Source organism: Nelumbo lutea, chromosome 1 (assembly GCF_056320005.1).
Source record: "Nelumbo lutea isolate HS-2025 chromosome 1, American lotus-T2T, whole genome shotgun sequence".
Taxonomy (NCBI): domain Eukaryota; kingdom Viridiplantae; phylum Streptophyta; class Magnoliopsida; order Proteales; family Nelumbonaceae; genus Nelumbo; species Nelumbo lutea.
Genome location: NC_142684.1, coordinates 168,661,328 through 168,685,806, shown reverse-complemented (window position 1 = coordinate 168,685,806; position 24,479 = coordinate 168,661,328). Strand labels below are relative to the sequence as shown.

The 24,479-nt window shown below is 42.9% G+C and overlaps 1 protein-coding gene across 1 annotated transcript; it reads left to right on the top strand.

The window, feature by feature from the left end:
- The first annotated feature begins 11,585 nt into the window (after positions 1 to 11,585).
- Positions 11,586 to 19,996, top strand: PKP-ALPHA (Pyruvate kinase family protein). The gene is made up of 6 exons (XM_088960448.1): positions 11,586 to 12,442; positions 15,181 to 15,271; positions 15,381 to 15,574; positions 17,147 to 17,268; positions 17,873 to 18,351; positions 19,494 to 19,996. Exons 1-6 carry the CDS (start codon positions 11,876 to 11,878, stop codon positions 19,793 to 19,795), a joined length of 1,755 nt encoding a protein of 584 aa, XP_088816574.1. The 5' UTR covers positions 11,586 to 11,875; the 3' UTR covers positions 19,796 to 19,996.
- Positions 19,997 to 24,479: the final 4,483 nt, after the last annotated feature.

The following is a 24,479-nucleotide window of genomic DNA, read 5'->3' as shown; positions in this document are numbered from 1 at the left end:
GCACCATTACTAGCAGTAGTTCCCTCAGCTACACCTAAACCAGTCACTGCTCCCCCTCCCAGCACCCTGTTTCGAAGCCGGTTAAGGCCTCCCCTCAAGGTGGATGACCTCACCGAGGAGAAGCTTCCCAACCCCAGAACCCCCCTAATAGCTAGGCCTCATCCCCAGGCCGAAAGCAAAGAAAAATCACCCCCACCTCGCAGCTCGCAGGTGGATCAGGAACCTCACCCACAAAGTTGCCTCGGCACTCCAAGCCCGAGTTCCCACTCACGGAGAACCGGTTCAGCGCCCTAGCAGCAGGCCAGCATTTCGGGCCCATCGAGCTCGGCAACACGGAGGCCAGTAGCGCCAGCACCAGGCCCGCTCAAAGAAGGCGCCGACGAATTCGCCGAACTGCTACCCGTGTCCTACCTGATCTCAGAGGCAAGGAAGAGACGAGCTCGGATGAGGTAAAAACCGTCCCAATTCTCTCAGTTTCTTCCCCCCTTTCATCAAAACTTCTGGCAGTCCCTTTACCCAGAGACTTCAAACTTCCATCTCTGGACAAGTATGATGGGTCCTTTGACCCCAACGACCACGTCGACGCATTCCAGTCACAAATGCACCTTGCTAGGGCCAGCGAGTCATGCATGTGCGTGGCCTTCACCACCACCTTCAGGGGGGTGATCCAACCTGGTACCGGAACCTAGCTTCCGGGTCAATAAGAAGTTGGGCCCAGTTCGTGCAGATTTTCACCGTACACTTTGTTACCAGCAAGCTTTGCCCCTGAACTGAGGAAAGTATCTTTGGAGTAATCCAAAAAGAAGGAGAACCGATCCGGAGCTACATCAAGCGGTTCAATGAAGCATGCTTGCAGATCCCACGGTTAGACCCCGCGGTACAGCTCGCAGCGGCCAAAATAGGGGTAACGCACAAAGAATTCAAATGGCACATGGTGGCCAGCCAGCCAGCAACCGTGGCCAACTTTCTCAAGCTTGCGGACAAGTTCATGAGAACAGAGGAAGAGATCAACCAAAGAACCGAAGGCGGGGTTGAAAAAAGAAAAAGAGAAGGTGAGCCCTCCAACCTAGGCGATAGAAGAAGTCTGACCTGAGAGGCGAAGCCAAGCCAACCGTCCCGAGCTCCCTTAGCAGTTCGGACGGATTACACGCCGTTGAACACAAGGCGGATCGAGATCTTGATGACGATCAAGGACGCCCCTACATAAAGTGGCCACCTCGCCTAAAGAGCAATCCAAACGAAAGGAACAAAAATATATACTGTAGTTTTCATAAAGATCACGGTCATAGTACTGAGCAATGTAATAATCTCCAGGACGAGATAGAGGGACTCATCCGTCGCGGGTACTTGAGAAATTTTGTACATAATGACAATAGTAATAAAGCATATCGGCAAGGGGAACACGGAAATGATGCCCCCGAGTTGAGCAGCAGACCGGTCGAAGCCTTGCAGCGACCTCCCCCAGAAAAGAGGCCAGTTCGGGGAACCATCCACGTAATAGTGGGCGGTTTGGTGGTAGCAGGTTGCACTTCGGCAGCAGCACGGACGTCAGTTCACGAGGCGGCCCGAGAGGAGCAGAACCCTCCAAAGAGGCCGAAGACAGAAGAACTGATCTTTTTCACAGAAGACGACACGCGAGGTGTTCACTATCCCCACGACAACGCGCTCGTCATAAAACTAAGGATCAACGATTTCGAAGTCCGGCGCGTACTTGTGGACTCAGGCAGTTCGGCGGACATCCTCTTCAAATCGACATTCGACCAATTACAATTGCAGAAAAGCGAGTTGAAGCCCATGCACACTCCTCTAGTGGGCTTCAGCGGAGAGGAAGTCAGGCCCCTGGGGAAGATAACAGTATCTGTGGAAGTCGACGCATGGCTGTGCGCGGTAAGACTCAACCACAATTTCCTGGTGGTCGCGACCCCCTCCCCATACAACGCCATAATAGGGAGGCCGATTACGCACATTCTGCGTTGACTGGTCTCCACCTATTATCTGGCAATGAAGTTCCCCACGCACTTCGGTGTGGGGGTAGCGTGGGGCGACCAAGTTGAGTCCCGCAAATGCTATGTTGCCACCCTAAAGGGAAAAACCAAGGCATCCAACGACCTTGAACTGGAGCGGCCTGCGGAGCAGGGTGAGGAACGAGCTTTGCCCACTGAGGAAACAGTCGCAGTCCCGACCTTAGCTACAGATCCGGCGCGAACGCTACAGATCGGTGCTTCCGTTAAGGAGCCTCTACGAACCGAATTGGTGAGTTTCTTACTTCAAAATTTAGATATTTTTGCATGGTCCGCGGCGGATATGCCCGGTATTGACCTTGGCCTTATAACTCACAAACTTAACACTGACCCTGTAGTCAGACCCATTAGACAGAAGAAACACAACTTAGCCCCGGAGCGCTGGAGGGCGGTCGACGAAGAAGTTGAAAAACTCCTCGTAGCGGACTTCATAAGGGAAGTTCATTACCTAAGCTGGCTAGCCAACCCAGTGCTAGTGAAAAAAGCTAACGGCAAGTGGCGCATGTGCATCGACTACACCGACCTAAACCGAGCTTGCTCAAAAGACTGCTTCCCCCTACTCCGAATTGACCACCTAGTGGACGCAACCTCGAGACATGAACTGCTAAGCTTCCTGGACGCCTACTCAGGCTACAACCAGATCAAGATGGACCAGTCCGACGAGGAAAAAACCAGCTTCATAACCGAGTTCGGCCTGTACTGTTACAAGGTCATGCCCTTCGGACTAAAGAATGCTGGGGCGACCGTCCAAAGACTTGTAAATAAGCTTTTTCGGTCCTTAATCGGCACGAAAATAGAATGTTATGTAGACGACATGGTCATCAAAACACAGTTCTTGCAGGAATTAATAAAAGACATGTCCAAATTGGTAGACCGCTGCCTGCCTTTCTTTAAGGCAATCAAAGGCAAAGGGTTCGAATGGACCTGAGATTGCCAGCTCGCGTTCGACGAGCTAAAAACCTACCTTGCCACTGTGCCAACCTTAGCCAGACCCGAGGAGGGAGAGGTCTTAGAACTGTACCTCTCGGCGAGCGACGAGGTGGTCAGTTCGGTAGTAATAAAGGAAGTAGATCGGGTCCAGCGGCCCGTCTATTACGTTAGTAAAATTCTGTAGGGAGTAGAGATGAGATACCCGCAGATAGAAAAAATAGCGTACGCACTGGTGATTTCAGCTCGAAAACTTCGCCCGTACTTCCAAGCTCACACCGTCGTCATCTTAACTGACAAACCCCTAAGACAAGTCTTGCTTAAGCCCGAGGTCTCTGGTCGGCTGACGAAGTGGGCCATCGAACTCAGTGAGTATGATCTCCAGTACAAACCACGGACCGCCATTAAGGCTCAAGCCTTAGCAGATTTTATCGTCGAGTGCACATTTAGCCTTGAAGCCCCTCAATAGGTCAAGCCCGAGGTCCCCAGTTCGGGCAAACTCGGAGCTCCCAAGCCAATAGAGTCTGAACCCCGTGCAGTAGTAGCCAGTGTGGCATCTCTCCTGGTTAGGCCAAGCACGAACTAAGATGAGGAGCCCTGGATCCTTCACGTAGATGGTTCCTCGAACCAGCAGGGTAGCGGGGCTGGAATAGTCTTATGCGGCCCGGGTGGTGCAAAATTAAAGTTCGCACTACGCTTTGAGTTTGCGGCATCCAACAACGAGGTAGAGTACGAGGCACTGATAGCCGGGCTGAACCTAGCGCAAAAGGTAAGAGCAAAGCACATAGTCATCTGCAGCGATTCCTAGCTCATGGTCAACCAGGTTATGGGCGAGTACGAAGCACGCGAGCTCTCCATGATCGCATACTTAGCAAAAGTAAAAGAGACCCTGCTCAACTTCCAATCATACTTCATTAGGCAAATCCCGAGGTCAGAGAACACTGAGGCCGACGCTCTGTCCCAGTTAGCCAGAACGAATCACAACAACATGAGAACCGTGTACATAGAGGACTTACCTCGGCCTAGCATTCTCGGTGGGGCAGAGGAGGTCGCTCCCATCCTTGAAGCAGAGCCGAGCTGGATTGACCCACTCGCGAGCTTCTTGCTAGATGGAACCCTCTCTGCGGACCGCAATGTAGCCAAGAGGGTGCAGCGCCAAGCAGCCAAATACGTCATAATAGACGAACGGTTGTACCGACGGTCCTACACGCTCCCCTATTTGCGCTGTCTGCGACCTGTCGAAGCCGAGCTCGTACTCCACGACACTCATGAAGGTCTGTGCGACGGACACCTGGGGGGAAGAGCCCTCGCTCAAAAAGCACTTCGACAAGGATACTACTGGCCAACAGTGAAGGCAGAAGCTGTCGAACTCGTCAAAAAATGCGACAAGTGTTAGAAGCATGCCAATATTCACTATCAGCCTGCTTCCGACCTCAAATACCTCGCCAGCCCATGGCCCTTTGCACAATGGGGCATCGACCTCCTGGGGCCATTCCTGCCAACAATAGGTGGGAGAAAGTTCCTAGTGGTGGCGGTAGATTACTTCACAAAGTGGATAGAAGCCGAACCTTTGGCAACAATTATAGCCCGAAACATACATAACTTCTTTTGGAAGAACATAGTATGTCACTTTGGGTTACCTCAGGTACTGATCTCCGACAACGGCAAGTAGTTCGAGGATATCAAATTCCAAGAATGGTGCTAGAGTATGGGAATTCGGCAGAACTTCACATCGGTCGTGCACCCGCAGGCAAACGGTTAGACAGAAGTAATGAACAGAGCCAACCTGCGCAGACTGAAAGCACGTCTAGACCGAGCTAAGGGGTTGTGGGGGGAAGAGCTACCAAGTGTTTTATGGGCTCACCGAACTACAGAAAAAACCGCCACGGGAGAGACCCCCTTCAACCTCACCTATGGCACTGAAGCAGTAATCCCAGCAGAAATCGAAGTACCTACACTATGACTAGAAACATATGATGATCAGATGAACAGAGATGAGTTTACGTACCAACCTTGACCTACTGGACGAAGTAAGAGACATCGCGCACATCCGGATAGCGGCCTATCTGCAGCAGGTAGCTTGGTACTACAACGCCAGAGTAAAGGAGCGAAGCTTCCGAGTCGGCGACCTAGTTCTCCGTAAGATTATGGTACCCGAACCCGGCGTGGGCAAACTTGGACCAGATTGGGAAGGGCCCTATAGAGTAAAGAGAGCGCTCGGGGGGGGGGGGCATACGAGCTTGAAACCTTAGAAGGCAAACAAGTACCCCGAGCATGGAACATCATTAACTTAAGGCGATACTACTTATAGACCGCCAAGAGAAGTGAACAAAATCTCTACAAGAGCTTAAGGGCCAGGATGTCGAGCTAACAAGAGGAACCTCGGCATAGGCAAGCAAAGAAAAGTCAGGCATATTAGCAGTTCGGCGAAATATCAGTCGCGCGAGTGCAATTACCCGGGCAAGAAACAGATCGGGCATATTATCAGTTCGGCGAATTATCAGTTCGGAAAAAAGAACAACACTTAACCAAAAAAGATTGTCTATTTCATTGCAAGAAAAAGAAAGAGTACCCAAAAAAAATTTACAAGCCCTGCCTCGCCCTCAGAATCTGGCTCGCCATCAATAGCATTGGCCATCTCCTGAGTTATATGCGAAGTGGATATGGCACTAACTTCGAGGTCGGGATACGTGTTCCGGATCATCCACTGGCTCAGTTTGAACCCCCTTCTGTAAGAATCCACCATCAGATAGTCAAAACATGGCGAGGCAATGTAGTCCTCAACGACCTTATTCTTGGCATCTTCAATACCTTGGGAAAAGATCTGCGTTTTCTCCCTGATGTCCTCCTGAAGATATTCGACCTGATGCTGTAGGTCCAACCTCAGGTCCGCCATATGCTTCACGACTACCCCCATGGCCTCAGCATCCCACTGAGACATCGCCTGCCTGGCCATAGCAACGCGAGCAGCCTCTTTGGCAGCATGAGCGGCCGCCTCAGCAACTCGGGTATTCGCCTCGGCGGCACGAAAAGCCTCTTCGGCAACATGAGCGGCCACCTCAACATCTCGCGCTTGTCGCGAGCTCCTCTTCACCTGGGCCGCTAAGGCGTGAATAGAAGAGTTCACCTACCAAAAGAAACAAGTGAGCGGAAATAGCAAGAAGGATAGAAAATGAAGAAGGCAAACGAAATATGACTTACCACCATAGCATGAGTTACGGCACGGCATGCGACCTAATTCAAGGGAAGATCGGTCCATGCCGCGATCTCCTCGGGGAAAGTAGCCTCCCTACTCTTCTAAAGAGCGTAGTTTGATGACAACACGCTCCTGAACTCCCCTTGAGCTCCCGAGCCCAAGGGCCCAGCCCGCGTATGAGCGGACCCAGAGTAAGCAGGAGCACTAGAGTAGGCGGGAGCACCCGTGTGAGTGGTCTCAGCGTAAGGTGCCCTGGCCGCTTCATGCATCGAAGGAGCCACCTCGGGCTCCCTGGGCAGATCTTCTGGCGTGTGGCCTGGAACTTGAGGCTCATCATCTTGGGGCAGCTCGGTACAAGTTCGCTTGGCGACCCGCTTCCTCCTCTTCATGCCTTGGAACAAGCACCCCCCACGAGTCCTCTCTGAGTCCATTACACCTGCAGAAAAGAGTTCGGCATCAGAAAAAACAAAGGAATAAAGCGAACAAGAAACCTCTGAGCTAGAAACCTACCCGAACTTAGGCCGACCACAATAAGCTTGGCCTCCGTTAAGTACTTATGGCACTTTAAACCTTGTCGTGCCCATTTCCGGAGGCCCTTCACCGTCTCTTTATCGAGAGTGACACCATAATCAGGAGCGGCCTCCCCCCACCCGGTCTGAAAAGGCCACCCTTGTGCACTTCGCACCCCGAAGTAATCCCGCTTCCACGCTGGGACCTTGTTAGGAAGTTCGTGCAGAAGCTTGAAACCCGGGAGAGGAGACAGGTAATACGTCCGTCTTCCCTCGGGAAGAGAATTCGCTTATTTCTTGAGCATTAAAATAGAGGAGAACATCTCCAAGTCTAAAGGGAAGTTCTGTTCGCAAAAAAGGGAGACTGTCCCCACCAGGTTCCGAATAGAGTTCGGATGAAGCTGACCAACGGTAACACTAAAGTGGTTTATGACCTCGACGAGAAGGGGGTGGAAAGGCAGTCGCAGCCCCGCAGCGAGCTGCTCTCGAAAAATCACGATCTCATCAGGACCGTGTTCCCAAAGAAAGCTACCCGAAGGAATGAAATAGGTGTACCCCCCAGGCAGATTGTAAGAGATAAGTAGAGATTGGAGCCCCTCGGGTGTCACGGTCGAAGGACCAAACCTGTCTAGCATCCGACCTCGACGAGAGGTAGACGCCAAACTGCCCGAAGCGACTTGGCCTACGGGTTCGAGGTCATCCTCAAGTTCCACCTCAGGATCACTAAGGTAGTCGGGGGATACGGCTCGGTTCATAGAACCTACATCAGTCCTACTTGAAGAATCGTCTGAGCTATCAAAGCTAGACATTGAGGAGAAAAGGTGGATTTAGGAAGGTACTCACCGGAAGAAAGTTTTGAAGACTCTAGAAACTAGAACAAGCCAAAAACCTTGAAGGCGAAGTAACAAGCCTAGATGCGAATTGAAAGGCCTGGACGCAAGCTCAAGAAGCAAACCACAGAAGTGACAAATCAACTGGGGTCCCCTACTATTTATAGCTACAGTAACCAAGAACCAACAGTGCAGATCAAAGCCAATTCGATGGCCCGCATTCGCGCTGGCCGCACGTCCCCTGAGATCGAGACGTGATTGGTGCACGTCTCTCTGAAATGAACGATACGTCAACGCACGTCTTTCTGAAACTAACGACGCGCTGGCGCACGCCTTTTTGAAACTGACAACGCGCCGCACACGTCTCTCTACAACTGACAACTGCCAGCGCACATCTCCTCAAAACGGCAGTGGCGCGCTTTTTTCAAAATTAAAAGACCCACTGTCACGTCCCTGCAGCGTGATTTTTTGAAATTTAAAATAAACGCGTGTTGCCACGTCTGTCAATATTTATAAGCAGAAGGCAGGTCTCCTGCCTTTTCGGACACTCCAGAAAACCGAAGAACCCTAGCAAAGCACCTCGCGCTGTCAAGATTTGAAGAACAGGACAAATCCACCTAGCACCTCGCAAAATCCCCGCGCTAGGGCAAGACCCTAGGCGAGAGGAGTGGGGGGCTATTGATGAAGGAAATTTTGGCCTGACCTCACAGTTACGCAACACGTGGCAAAGGCAACAGCTCGACACAAAAGCACGCCTAAGGCGCGAGCACCAAGGGGAGAAACCAGCGGACCGAACTCCCTACTAGGAGCCCGAACTCTCCCTTCGGCCCCAAGCCAGACAGTAACCCAAACTAGCCTGCATGTAGCAGTTCGGGACACACCTCGCCGAACTGGCCTGCCTTATAGCAGTTCGGGCACACCTCGCCGAACTGGCCTGCCTTATAACAGTTCGGGACACACCTCGCCGAACTGGCCTACCCTATAGCAATACAGGACATACCTCCGAACTCAAGACTTTGCCTCGCCCACCACTCCACCACATTTCCCCCAGGACGCCAAAACCAAACAAACCGTACCATGCCTGACACCGAGGAAGTTCGTACCCAAGGGCGGCGCACCTGACTGACTTGGGATCTGACGCTTGACGAACCGGCATAAGCAAGGGTAATCATACCCGACTTGATAGGGGCCTAGAGTGAGTGCGCGAAGTGGTTATAAAAGGCCCCTTACCCCCAACAACAAGGTATGTGAACTTTGCGCCATCTAGTCTTTACTTTGCCTTTGAGAGAATACTAACTTGAGTTTCGGAGCTGTCCCACTGGGTTCCCCCCAGAGTTCCCTCATCTTCTCTATTTCAGGCTCTTCTTCGCTCCAGTTAGAGGTAAAATCGTTGACAGTTAAGACCGACCGGATTGCGCTCCATGAATAACTACTATGACGATGTTTCTCAGTTCTTGTAGAAACTTTGACTCTTTGTGATGGGCATAATTTATGTCTCTCTAGTGCTCATTTGATACAGCTCTGAAAATTTGGGGGTAATTGCAATATTTGAATGTTTAGGTAATTATAATTTTTGATTAGTTTTTTTTTTGGAATTTACCAAAAAAAAAATTCCACCCTATTCATAGAAAGCAAGCCTTTTTCTTCTCTTCAAATGTCAGATGAAGAAGACAAGGGCAAAATATGTCCATAATAATAACTTGGGAATTTCAAAAAATCTAATAGGCACGTGATGCACATATGACCATTTTCCTTTTTTTTCTGACAGAAAGCTCTAAGAACTTACTCAATACATTTGTGAAATGTTTGGGAGTGTATTTACAACTTTTGAATGTTTAAGTAGGACTTTTACTTACCTAAAAAATGAGGTAGTAAAATGATACTTCGGGGAGGGGGATTTGTTGGAATTACCCTACAAATGGGAATACATAGATAAGGGTAAAAGACTTAAACCTCTCCTTTCTTTTTAAATTTGAGTAATACTTTCCTTGTTGAAATTATGCCTAATAAAATTATCAAAAAGTCTCTTTTATCCTTTTTAATTATTCAAAATTTCAAAATAGTAGAATTACAACACGTTGATTAAAATTGACATGCGAGATTTTCTTAAAGTAGCGTCTTCGTAGTCTCCTAATGCATAGACTGACCACCAGTGCAAATCAAGTGAGGTGCAGATCAAACCTCATGACAGAGTTTATTTTTCTTTAGCCCAGCACTTGCACTTCAAAAAACATGAGAGAAATCCTGGAAAACAATAACTCGATGCTAAATTTATTCTCTTTCTAGATATTCTTAGACACGTACGTGTTACAAAAGATTGAATCTCATACATATTACCCTTTTTTTCGTAAGGCTCATATACATCTATTTCACACTAAATTACATTCAACCCAGATAAATATGTTCCCATTTCACTGAATCGACTACCTATTGATGGAGCAGATCGCAAAGAGTGGTGAAAATTGTAGAAACCAGAACACGAGCTCGTGGACATCTGACAGGTGTAAAAATAAATTCTGTATTGTAGCAACCTAAACGTATGAACCAAAAATCTATGAGGATCAAAATTTCAAGATTTTGGGTATTTAATCCTGGCCAAAGTATCATCAAGGGTCAAATTTGGATTTTTGAAATATTTTAGCAATGTGTGATGTAATCTATTTATCCACAATCATATTAAATCCTGATGGATAATGTAATCTATTTATCAATTAGATTAAATTTAGGTATTGTTTGATGCGATTATATACATGCACAAAAGCCTTTCAACAATTTTAATTTAAACTTCTTTAGGTTTTATATAAATCTCTTTTTTTTTTCCATTTGTAATACGTGATTTTTTTTTTTTGCTTTATATTTAATCTTGTACATTCTGCTTGTTTATGTAGATTCACTTATATTCAAATCAAATTGGATATCCAAAATTCTAAACTAACAGAACTCAGATCCATATTTTATGTAGAAAGAGTTGGGATGAACTCCTGTTGCCATAGTGTCGATTGTTGAGGGTGTAATGGCTATCATAAAAGTGGTAACCAATCGGCTGATTAGTGGGTCAATTGATGGGGTCTCCGGCTGTTTGTAGTGGAGTCTCATGATCAAATCTCATTGCCACCAGGGACCAAGGTTGGGGTGAGGGGTAATGAATGCAAAATCCATGAAAAGTTTTGATTAGGGATGCAACTTAGAATGTCTCGGCTTGGAATTTTGTCAAAATTTGAGTGGATTCAGGCCTTGGTGTAAAATGCTTATTCGAGCCAAGCTTAAGTTAAATTGAATCCCTAATTTTGATTAATTAAAGTTTTTTTTTTCCCTGATATCATTCATTCCCTATTCCCTATTCCCTATTCCCTTGGGCATGGTAGAAATTGTCATATATATTATCTATAAAATGTCTTGCGATTGTTTTGAGATAGAATCTGAAAATTTGGTGCATACTTAAATGCTATCGAATTTCCATAGGATAATTGAAATATCAGCCCATCACAAAATGTGAGGATACCAACTGACCACCTAAACTACACCATTGTCATTTGTGACGGAGGAAAGTCCAATGGGCAATGGCTATGGATGTTTTTATCATTTGCTTTTGATAACGTCCAAAAAAAGATCTTGGGAGCATAGCTTAGACTATAAGTCAGAATCCATTGCTTGGAGGGAGTGAGTAAATGCATGCCTATTTTTATAAGGAGAGAATTAGGGATTCGGCTCTGGAGAACTGCAGACTAAACAATGGCGTTATAGAAAGAACTGCAGACTACTGCGGGTGATCTTGTTTCCCTTCTTCGACCGATCAAATACAGCAGAGTAACATGCTACAACGTGATCCATGATCCACGTCGCAAATTTATACGGTCAGATGCTGATCTACAAACGCATCCTGTTTCTGTGGTCCCCAGACCCGAGATTGTATGAATCGTCTTCATTCGGACCCCACTCTAGTAGGAATCGGACGGTCAACAATTTGGACCTTTTTAGATTCGCATCTTGCTAATGCCATTTTCTCGGTCCCTCCATCTCTCTTTTCTGTTTCTGTAATCTGTACTGTCTCTCGACTCGCCAACCTATAGGAATAGGGCGACAACTACGAGGTTCGAGCTCTCAGGTCTCCCACTTGATAACACCCCTCCCCATCATCGTTACACGTTACAGCCGGCCGTTTCTCCCCTCTTTGTCATCACTCCCTTGCTCTTAATTCCCTGCTTTTGAATCTCCAATTATCGGGAGCTGCTTCCGTAGGTATCCAAATCTTCTGCCTTTCCCTACAAACTCACAAGTCAGAACCCCTCAACACACACCGACACCGAAAACTCTATATTTTAGTTCTAATCGTCGACATTCCGTCACCGGGAACCCCAAAAGCAAATTGGAAAGTTGATTTCGCGGCCAAGAATGGCTCAAGCTTTACATTTCGCCGTATCTTCTCCATCACCCGCTCGTTCCTTATCGAAGCTCTCCTACTCGAAACATTCTCAATCTCTTTTCCATCGTCGTATCCCCGCCACATTCGTACGGAGGCCGATTTCAGCCGTGTCTTCAGATCTCGAGTCTTCGTCACATCAGGTTCTGGTCTCTGAGAATGGGAAAGGTGGGGTTTTTTTGGCTGCATCACCACCGCAGACAGCGGCGACGACGGATTCGAGTGTCATCGAGGTTGATGCAGTGACGGAGGCTGAGCTGAAGGAGAATGGGTTCCGTAGCACGCGGAGGACGAAGCTCGTCTGCACGATTGGTCCGGCCACTTGCGGATTTGAGCAGTTGGAAGCGCTTGCCGTTGGCGGGATGAACGTGGCGCGTATCAACATGTGCCACGGCACGCGGGAGTGGCATCGGACTGTGATCGAGCGGGTGAGGAGGTTGAATGAAGAGAAGGGATATGCTGTTGCAATCATGATGGACACAGAGGGGAGCGAAATTCACATGGGGGATCTTGGTGGCGCTTCATCCGTCAAGGCTGAGGTATTTTGCACCTCGCATTTTAATTTACATCTTTCATTATAACACTGAAAATACAATTAATTCTCAGCATTTGCTTTTAAATTATTACTCTTATTGCATAAAGATGGAATTTAGTCTAAGAAGGAGGATTTTAGAAGTTATTTCGTTCTCTTTATTTTTATTTTTTTTTTATTTTCTTTTAGTTGGACATAACTTTGTTGAGGGGTTTTTGTCTCTTTGGCATTTCTGGGATGGGTGTAGTAAAAGTATTTCGCGTCAAGTGTTACTATTGTAACATTTTATTCGACGCCAGAATTGAATTATTGAAGAGTTTGAAAGTATTTTTCTTTTTCTTTTCCTTCCTCATCAGTAAGTAGAGAGCAATTAAAGCGCTTTGTATATCTACAAGCTGGATGATTTACCAGAGAAATGGAATTCGGTATGGTTTCCATTTTTTTTTTCAAATTTTGTTCCAAGTGTTAAGTCAATTTTTGTCTTAGGGATGAACTTTGATAGGATAACTGCCATTGTGCATCTCCATGTAACTTTTCCTCTTTCTTGGAAAAGTAAATAAGAATCGTTTATCAGATCAAAGAGGCATGTGATTTGAGTGGTAAATTGAATCCCTTCGAATAGCTATCAGGAACTAGCCATTCAGCTGCTTGGGCTGGGGGTAATGAGGACTCGAGTGAACATTTTGGGGCTCTAACATTACCAATCTAGTTATGCATTTTATATATGGTGTAATAAAGAGCCCCTAGTTGGTCTTCGGCTGCCCTCGATACCATTGTGATGTTCCAAAGTCTTGTATATTATCCCATTATATTCATATGAATGCATGATCTAGGCTTGTTGCTGATAAAAGCATATACATTGGCGCTTGAGCCTTTCCATCTAGTGAAATAGTGCTTCATTTTGAGGTTGTTCTTCCATCCATCTGCTAGAATTTGCAGTTCCCTGTACCCATCGGAACAAGGTGTTTGCTCCAGAAACCAGAGCTCTAAGTTCTGATACAATGACAGAAAACACAAAGACCAAGGCCTATCACATCAATCTGTGAACCATCCAACAACAATCTTTGAGTTGCCCTCAGTCTCCACTGTGTTGTACACCTAAATCTGTCACAAATCTGGACACTGTTTCTGTGCTCTGTTTTCAACTTGAAACAAATCAGATCCTATACAGCCATAATATCTTATGTTTTAATGGTATTTAGTGCAGCCTTATTGAAAAAAAGAGGACAGTATTTGAATTTGAAATTGGCTTGAATTGTGCAGTCGTCTGTTAGCAAGGTTGATCCAGCAATATGCCTTTTAAGCAGAGTAAAACAAATTTTCTTCCTTGTTTAATAAAAGAATATGTTCATCTGTTGGTATTCTTTTTGGCTAAAGGTTGATTTAGCTGTCTTCCTGCTTGCAACTACGATGGTGTTTGTTCTGTAGCCATTTTTTTGAAAAATGGCATCAGATCATTGCCACATAGGTGTTTTATTCCAAAATGCTATTTGGTAAGACGTTTATTAGATAAACGTTTGTCTCAGTTTCTGTGAGAGCCAACCATTGGGCGGAACTTCAATTTTGATGTTCCCTCAACACCCAGACGTTTATTTACTGTTCAGTTTATGTGGTGCCTAATGGCGCCTATTGCACCTAGCTCTCAAACAACAACAATAAACGTTTATCAATTGCTTTTCTTGTTTTTCAAGATAAATCCTGTACAAAACATTTTCTCCAATAAATGGCCACAGTACCAAACAACCTCTACATCAAAAGTAAAAGAAGGCCATTACCCAATATTGTTCCAAGCCATGATACAGACCTAACTAGGGATGTCAACAGGTTGAGTATGGTCTGGGCCCGCCTGACATGACCCAACTCCACCTGACTAAATAAAATGGATACGAAACCTGAACTAACCCATGCCGTGAATAGTACACCTATACCCAATGATCAGACCCTTGTTGTACATGGGTGCTGTTTTTATGATGATTAATGAAATCTGTACTTTTATCTATTTTCAAACAAAAGTACCACTATCCATTTGATGGCAATATTCACAAATGCTTCAATACTTTCATGTCAGTGGGCCGGGCTTGGCAAAGATGACCTCAACCAAAATCCAATTTAGGCAGATTCAACCCTGATCCAATAGGGTTAGATCAAGGCAGGCTTTCCACTCAACCTGATCCACTGACACTCCTAGACCTAACCTTGGGCATTTTCTTTTGTACAAAGTGGCCACTCTCAGATTCAATCATGTTCTCAGCCTGAGATTTTACCATTGCACCAAGAAATGGTGCTTACTACATCAAAAGTCTCATCTAAAATTTGATCTAGGAAGGGTTGGTATTCTACCGAGATAAATCTGGTGGCATTACTCTCACTATAAGCTCTATAATTTCATTGCAAGTGGTTATCATGTGATAATTCCTTTCTTTTCATCTGAATACTCATGATTCCTGTCTAATCCATTGTCTTTCTACCTCTTTGCCATGTTTATTAGATGATTAAAATGTTGATCACTGACAAGGATGTTATTCATTCATCTTCCTTTGAAAATATTGCATGAAGTCAACATAAAATGTGTCTTGTCTTTTAATTTCAAAATATTTGGAATTGTTCCTTGTCATTTTTCATTGAATATCATAGGAGTGTCTCTGGTTCTAGACATTCCCTTGATATGGTTAATTGAAATGCCTTTGTTAGTATAATAAAGCCTTCCGATGCAAATAATGCAATATACATGCTGTTTGTGTGCAGGATGGTGAAATTTGGACTTTCACTGTACGATCTTTTGGTTCATCTCGTCCAGAACGTACCATCAGTGTTAATTATGATGGTTTTGCTGAAGGTTATTGTTCTAAGATCTATTCTTTGGTTAATTGCATAGTTATTCTTCTAAAAATATTTAAAAACAAAAATATCTATTTGGATTTTAAACAAGCTTATGTGTGATGCAGATGTGAAAGTGGGTGATGAACTCCTTGTGGATGGTGGAATGGTGAGGTTTGAGGTGATTGAGAAGATTGGTCCGGATGTCAAGTGCCGCTGTACTGATCCTGGACTGTTGTTACCACGTGCTAATTTGACTTTCTGGCGAGATGGAAGTTTGGTTCGTGAACGTAATGCAATGCTTCCAACAATTTCTTCTAAGGTCAGTAACTGGAACCACAAGAAAAAATAAAAGCAGAGGGTGAAAGTAAGCTGTTTGACCTAGTTCACAATGTTGTTCTCTGAATATCATTGTGAGGTTGAGCTTCACTGATGAAACACCTAGCTGAATTAGGGGTGATCATGGGCCCGTCCGGCCAGGTTTGGCACCTATGATAAGGTCTTTAACCTAGGTTTGGGCCTGGCCCAGCCACACCCCAGGCCTAGATTGCAAGCCCAGGTCCAGCCCTACACGGCCTGGGCCAGGCTTATGGAATTTTGGGCCTAATGAGTAATGACTTTTGGCCCATGACATGAAATAAAAATTTAATTAATTAAAACTTTTAAATTAAATAACACGTGGTACATGCAAAAAAAATACACATGTAAAAGTTAAATTGGGATTAGCTAAGCTTTTAGGCCCATGGCACACAAAAAAAAAAAAAAGCACGGGCCTCATTTAATTGCTATGCTTGATTTGGCTTGGCTTGGCTTACCTGTCCTTGATGAAGGGAAGACCTTCATTCCTATTCTTGAGCCACGTGGGACTTGGAACAACACTAAATAGTTAGTGCAACCGTTAGTGTTTTCCCAAGTCCTACATTGCTTCGGGAATGAGAATAAAGGCTTTGCTTAGGAGGACAATTCTCATACTTGAATTGACTGAAGTGTTGACACTTTGGTGACGTGTCTGTTCATAAATATTTATTTATATGCAACTTAAAACGTTTATATTTTATATAAGATAATAAACATTTAATATAAAATAAAATATGCTTGTATATATATTACATATAAAATATAATACATATATTATAATATGCATATTATATATTATATATTTAAAAATATTATATTGTGGGCTGGGCTGACCTGGGCTGGGCTTGAAGTGTCGGGCCCAAGCCCGGCCCGGAATTTTCTGAGCTTGATGTGGGCTTGGGCCCAGGCCAGGCCTGCACACAAAAACCTGGGCCCAGGCCCAGAAATTTGCGGGCTGGGCCGGGCCATGCCAAGAATGATCACCCCTAGCTGAATCATTAGCTGGCTCATGGGACAAGCTGAAAGTTTTTGTTAAAAGAGTTGCAACTTTGTGACAACTAATCTCTTGTACTAAGACAGTATTTGTGTCTGTTTTGCGTTAAATCATTCAACTATTTATTTGATGTACTGCATGCTGGATTCAACCGACCTTGCCATTAGGTACAGATCCAGATAAGCACTCCCCCCAGGAGACTTAGCCAAGCAAAGGAAAAAGATAAAAACCAAGAAAAAAAAAGCAGAGTGAGATTTTGTAAATTACAACCCTACCCTGGGACTGAACCTGTCTCACCAGTGGCCTAAAATTCCAAGGAATTTGGTCTTGTGACTTAATCGAACAGATAATGGTTTGGCAGTCACCTTCGACTTCCACATTTCTCATACCTTGCATCATCAACTTTAGTCCTTGGATTAATGTCAGCAGCTCAGGCCTCGAAGAGTTGCCTTTACAACCAGTCCTGAATAGCTTCCTTTTATAACATTAGTACATATCTTTTTTATGTCTTTAGACGTTCTTATTCTTCTAGATGTTTTACAGGATTGGCTGGATATTGATTTTGGGATTGCAGAAGGTGTTGATTTCATTGCAATTTCATTTGTCAAGTCTGCTGAAGTGATCAAGCATCTTAAGAGCTACATTGCAGCACGTTCTCGTGATAGGTAAGCTTATATATTTTTTGACCCTCTGGTTATTTTGTATGGTGCTGTCCTGTGATCTATTGCCTTGACTTTTTAAGTTTATTGAACATGATGGACCAACAACCCTTGGATATCAGTGGCTTGATTATTATTGGCTTTAACCAGAATGAGGGCTATATACTTAAGATGTTTTTGTGAACTTTGTTTTTTGCATTATGCTGTTTAGGTTTTGGTTAGAGATCCTTCAGGTTGTTAAGTATGTGTGGTTATTGGTAAATATGTGATGGTCTAAAGTATACTTGGCTTTCCAGAAAAAAAATTATAGATTAATGTGGAATCAATGGACTAGGGTAAAGATGTTAATTTGTTTGTACGATAAAAATGTTATTTGAATCTTCATTCCTGTTTACTTGCATTTAGTTTGATTAACCATTTTTGAATAACTTATTAAGATTGGTTTATTGAAACTATAATCATGACTTGCCTTATACATTACCCTGTTATCATTATAAAACTGCCATCTTTGTAGAATAGTCAAATCTATTTAAACTTTTATGGAACTTTGAAAATTTACTTTGCTTCCCTTCCAAATATGACATTAACATGCTCAATTGTTTTTCTGCAGTGACATTACGGTCATTGCAAAGATAGAGAGTATAGACTCTTTGAAGAACTTGGAAGAGATCATTCAGGCATCAGATGGAGCAATGGTGGCAAGAGGAGATCTGGGTGCTCAGATTCCATTGGAGCAAGTCCCATCAACCCAACAGAGGATTGTTCAGTTGTGCAGGCAGCTAAACAAGCCTGTTATTGTTGCATCTCAGCTTCTTGAGTCCATGATCGAATACCCTACACCAACTAGAGCTGAAGTGGCGGATGTTTCTGAAGCAGTTAGGCAGAGGGCAGATGCTTTGATGCTTTCTGGTGAGTCTGCAATGGGCCAGTACCCAGAGAAAGCATTGAGTGTGTTGAGAAGTGTCAGCCTGAGAATTGAAAGGTGGTGGAGGGAGGAGAAACATCATGAAGCTATGGAGCTCGCAGAAATCTCTTCTTCATTTGCAGAAAGCATTTCAGAGGAGATATGCAACTCCGCTGCTAAGATGGGTAAGCCTTCTGCTTCTACAATTCTGCCCTTCTCTGAACCTAGAAGGACATTGATGGTGCTTTGCCTTTTCCAAATATCGGGAAGAACCATCCTTTTCCTCCAATATTGGTAAATGTGAACTTAGATGACATTGGTTGCTGGTGACCAATTTTAAGTATGTCCAAACTAAGATGGTTCTCTCTCTCTCTCTCTCTCTCACACACACACACACACACACACACACACATGTATGTGTGCATACGAGAGGTAAGCTTTGGATTAAAAATAAATATCATCCCAGTTTTCATAAACTGGTAATGAAAGTGGACATCAGCCATTAAAACCCTTTGAGCACGTTAAAATGGTGCTCCAGGGGGTTTGATGGTCCAGGAATTCGACATTCTCTCCTGGATGGGGAAGACAGGGAGAGAAATTTATAATAATCGTGGGGCAAAGCTCCATGTAGAGAATTTTATTGGTCAGTCTGTTATTCACTTGTGTAATTAGTATTGTACCAAAAAGTTATATATGGAGAAGATAGATTGGAAATGGGGCTTTCGAAAAGCTTTAGATTTGATCTATTTTTACTTCTTTAACATGCATTAACCTGATAATCACTCCCTGCAATGTGAATGGCTTTTGTCTTAAGAATGCAGAGGTGATTGACTCATAGTCATGGCGTATTACTTTTCCTTATTAGCTCATTGCTTTTACATTTTTTCTCTCCCACCCAAAGCATAAGCCTTCTTCATGTTATTATTGATTAACCTTCTTTGACTGGTTGATAAACCCATTTCTGCAAACTTGTAAAAAGAGAAGCTCCATACTCCCCCATTCACTTAGATGGACCCTAAGGTGCCTTTTTCCAGTAGGAGCTCACTTGGTCTAGAGGTTTTAGGTTATTTTTTGGGGGAATTCAAAGGACCTTTAGGGAGCCGATGGCTAACTTCTGGTTGAAGCAAACAACATTTTCTCACTGTCAATATTATGCGTGGAAAATAAATAAAACCTATCACCATATACTGATTATGGCATTAATTTGTTCTTTAGTGATCATTGATTTTGTTGCAGCTGGTGCCCTTTTTTCTGCTGCTGTTTTTTTCCCTATCTGATGCTTGATAGTTTCAAACCCATTTGACGAGGGTGTGATTGTATCTTGCAGCCAACAATTTGGAAGTGGATGCACTTTTTGTTTACACAAAGACAGGTCGCATGGCATCTCTCCTGTCACGCTGCAGACCTGACTGTCCAATCTTTGCATTTACAACTACAACATCAGTAAGGAGGCGTCTGAACCTCCAGTGGGGCTTGATACCATTCCGGCTGAACTTCTCAGATGATATGGAGAGCAATCTTAATAGAACATTCTCGTTGCTGAAGGCAAGAGGAATGATTCAGTCAGGTGACCTTGTTATTGCTGTCTCTGATATGTTGCAATCCATTCAAGTGATGAATGTCCCGTGAAGTATCTTGAAGTCTGTTCCTTTTTAATAATGGTTTGTTTAGACCATTTGATTATTGCTGTTGGCTAGGAAATTAAGTGTTTTAATTATGACAATCGAATGTACTATATATCCTTATTCAACAGCTTGGTTAGTGTTTAGTGATAGAAATACAATGACACGAGTAACTTATTTTGCATTGTAAGGGATTTTGAATTGTCTATTTCTTCCTTGTTCACGTTGTTCTCCCCACCACCACCAGGAGTGATAAGTTACAACTGTGAACTGTCTCATAAGTCATAACACGGAGGTCTGTCCTCGTGAATGGAATATGGAAATGGACCCGCCCCACGAGACTGAAAAATTGAATAAATGTGGCGGTTATCTTTGCCAACTGAACATTCATAATTCGATGTAGAACCAGTTTGATGCAGTGTACTTATCCTAGATAGATTGCTGTGGATTGATGATGGGAGATTTGGTCAGGGACTTGCACTTTTTTGCAGTATCCCCATGAAACAATGGAACCTAAACAATCGAGGAGGAATTACGTAATGATTTCTTTATTTTTAGAGACTACATGAGATGGTGCGGGGGCTTCTATTGAAAAAGCAGAACTTTGGAGTTTGGGCTATCCGTGAAGGTGTTTCATATGCTCTTCAAAGAAACCTGTTTCCTCTCATCGTCGAATCTGACTCCATGTCCACCATCAAGGCCTTGCAAGAATGCAAAAGTCCTTGCTTCAGGATACGATACAACTTATTCATCAATGCCCAAATATCAGCTTAGTTCACTGCTTTAGGGAGGCTAATAGAAGTGCAGATGCTTTAGCTAAGTATGCTGTATCCCAATGTTATCGTAGTAGATGGTTAGATAGTTCTGTCTTTTCCGAGGGAGGATATGGCTGAACTAACACAATGGAAATATTGTAAAGCTACTGTAAGCTAATACAAGTATTCTCGTTTTTGCACCAAAAGAAAAAAAAAACAAAAAAACACTGTATCCCTTTTCCACAGTAGTTGAAGTAGGAGAAAGAAAAACATGGTTGCTTTTAACGCAAGTGAGGAAAGCTTCCGAATGTGATGCACAACACGGCATTAAGACGCTTTTCCAAGTTCCAATGTGTGGAGTGGATAGATTTGTTCGGACCGTAAAGTTTGAAGGAAAAATGGCCCAAAAGGCAAGGCCTAGACTCGACTGTGAAGCAAAACATCTTATTGGTTGGTCGTTCAGGTAATGGAATATTCAGCTGCGTATTCAGTGCCTCGTGTTCAAAAAAGGGAAAGCCTACATTTTGAATATGAAAGGTTAACAGAAACAGTTTGGCCATTTCAGGTTACAAGTTGGGTAAGTTAGGTCAGGTTGTGAAGAGTTAAGTCAATCCTTGCCCTATCCGAGATGCAGAATCCCAACCTAATCCTAACAACTTGATGTAATTAAAGTCTAGCCCAACCCAAACTAAAATTCCTCCACCTTAATCCAACCCATCTGAACCCAAATATGACATAGGGTTGGGTTTATCACTTGTGTTGTTGGCCCAGTTTTTTTTTTTTTTTCATTGGGCTTTTAGAAAAGATTGTTCACTTTAGATTATAAGGAGATAATCTTATATTATAGCATTCCGAGTTACAAAGTTTGTCTTTTACATTATGAGTTAATCGTTTGAATAGACAACATTCTATTTATTTGAAAGAATAAGAAGGCAATCCTATATTGACTCCAAAAGAAAGAAATGAATTGTTCTCCGTTGGATGTTTGGCTGGGACCAAGTGGCTGGAATGATGTTTGAGATTTGTAACAAGATTTATAGGTTTATCCGTTTAAGTCACTAATAGTGAGAGCATGGGCATATATTGCTTGGGACCATGGTGGGTTTGGGCAAGCCTGAAAACTCGAAATTTGAAGAGGACTAATCTTATCAATCAGCCAAAATTATCAAGCTTAATAAACACTTTGACACTGAAACAAAACATGTTATAACCGACGAAAATAAATCCCAAGTCTACAGAGATGCAAGCCAAGCAATTTGAAAGGTTGATCCAGCTGAAGCTGATTCAAAGTAAGTAGTCTCTTGGGAATAGCTACCTGTTATCAGTGTTAACCTGTTCAAATAAATAAATAAATAAATTGTAATAGACCTTCCGTTTGTTCAGTTGCCGGTGATGTACTACTGGGATGTGAATATATGATCATATCTCTTCATATAAAAGAAGAATAAGATGGTTATTGAACCATTTCTCAGGCCCCAGGGCCCCTTTTTAACTGTGGGCTAATCATGAATGAACTCAAGGCCCAAAACCAACACTAGCTCTGATGAACCAAACCAGGGTTTACTGCTTAGCTTAGGATTTGGAATTGGGTGAAGTTCTGCTGAAGTCAGCTAGTTGACAGTTCTATCTAGTAGTGAAACACATGGAATGATGGACACCAAGAGATGGGATGGGTCAAATGTATCTTTTGCACATTAACTTCTGTAGAATCTCATCTTCATTCACTCCATGTGATATTGTCTGATTAGCTAGAAAACATCGGAGGCCTTTGCTTTTTGTTTAGGTAAGTGTTTTATAAGAAAGACTTATCGAGTAAGTTTATTTATCCATATTCTTTTATTTTCCAAATAAATAAGGCAATGACTATTTTAGCCCTAAAAATTTATTATTAAAAGGAAATTTTGTCTCGTTTAAGTGTTAGTGATTTCCCTTTAGGTGGGAAAGTTATTTATCCACCTAAAAGATGGATAAGTGATACATAGAAAAATAAATTTTCCCTGATTCCCATAAATATGAAAAAAGAAAGTAGATTTTTTGGTAATAGGAATCAAAATTGGATTAACCAACTCTCCCCTCTCTCAAAATCCAAAAAAAAAAAGAACACTGAAAAGGAAGGAAAAATCCAGGACACATGAAATGAATGCATAGTTAGCAACCGCTGAGTCAGTTTAGTGGTTTCTTCTAATAGGCAGGTAGGTGGTAAAGGACGAGCAATTAATGATCAAGAGTTATCTTTTTTTAATGCCTTGTAGGTAAAAATCATTCATAAATGTTCATATTACATGACCAGGGAACTCAAACAGCAAGACCAAAAAAAAAAAAAAAAAAAAATCTACAATCCTGTATTGATCGAGTGGCTTCAGAGAAGCTATCAAAGTTTCACAGGAAAGTCGATTTCTCAGCTCAGTAACAGTGCTTTTTGGTTTTCTTGGATTTTCACCGGACACTGCTTTCTGGATTTTTCCTATGAGGCCTACATTGCAAGGTAGTACGAGGCTTGAGCTTGGTCAAAAGCTCATTCAGTTCGAGTTTGATTTGAAAAAATTATTTTATAAAAATAAAGAATTATATATAAAAATAATTTTATTTGATATCTAAAAAATTAAAAATTATATTAATTAATTATTATTATTTATAAAATAAAAATACTATATATAATTTTTTATTATATATGCATTTTTATAATTTTATTTATTATTATTATTTGAGCTCGATTCGATTAATAAATGAGCCTGTAAATTAGACTCGAGCTTGACTCAAAACTTGTAAAGAGCCCGACTTGTGACCACCCCTAGGCACTAATATGCATTAATCTTTTAATGCATATCATTTCTAAAAATCTCTTGGTTTTATATCAGTTGGATGATAAACTAATCGCATGGTTTTGAAAATTGGACCAGACCAGACCGGTTAATCCAAGAACCAGCCTTAGGTCCAGGTCTGGGTTTGGTTTTGGATCACAAAACCGTCTGATCCGGGTTTGGACCATGGTTGGACCTTTTGGCCTCGAAGTGATTCTATTTCTGATCCGGTATTCAAAACCATGATGGTAAAATATATGCTTTCCCCAATTTGGACATGAATATGTAGAATGTGCAAGCTTGCTAAGTAAACTGCATTTATTGTTTGGCCTAAGGTACTTCAACAATTCCTGTGGATACAAAGAAGCACACTATGTGGCATGCACCTGGGCTGCACTATGTGTACTAAACGACAACCACCTAGCGAAAAGAACATTCCATCTGTCCATTTTATTAGATGATGGGCCCCAGACTCTCTCCATGTACCCTTGAAGTAGCACTTGAGTCACCTTAATGTGTCCCACAAGGATCACCATGTGTCTCGCCTCTCATCATCATGTCTTGATCCGCATGTGTGCCCCATTCTATATAAAGGCTGATAAAGTTCAGCCTTTAGAGAAGAAGAAACTGGTTAGAATTAGAGAGCAAAATCAAGTCTCTCCATTCCATTAAGTTATATTTATAGTTTTCTATAATAAAATAAAAAGTCTGTTATGCCCCTATTTAAGTATGGGATACACCAGCACTTAACTTAAATATTATTCTTTCATACCAAACATAAATAAAAGGACTAAATTACCCCTATATAATCGACACTAACAAAGGTAAATGCCAAAGCTTACTAAGTAAACTGCATTTGTTGTTTTCTACTTAACTCGGACAGCTCTATTAATTTAATTTTGGATTAAGCCAGGGATGCATATAATTCAAGACATGATTATTAAAAAATTTCGTTTGCTTTTTGTCTTCTAAAGTGGTTTATGTCTAATGAAGATGTAAATGATTTGACATCAAATCTTAAACGGAGGTCAGGAATGAAATAATTATGGATTGACTAACATAACCAAGTGATTTTATTTGAAAAAACTAGAGCTTGTATTGGGCTACTAATCTAAAATTTATAAAAGCTAAATAT

Bases quoted from the DNA above. Each gene is read 5' to 3' on its own strand.
- PKP-ALPHA (XM_088960448.1), top strand. From the start codon at position 11,876: ATGGCTCAAGCTTTACATTTCGCCGTATCTTCTCCATCACCCGCTCGT. The intron at 15,272-15,380 runs GTTATTGTTCTA...TGTGTGATGCAG, and splicing joins TTATGATGGTTTTGCTGAAG to ATGTGAAAGTGGGTGATGAA. The intron at 17,269-17,872 runs GTAAGCTTATAT...GTTTTTCTGCAG, and splicing joins GCAGCACGTTCTCGTGATAG to TGACATTACGGTCATTGCAA.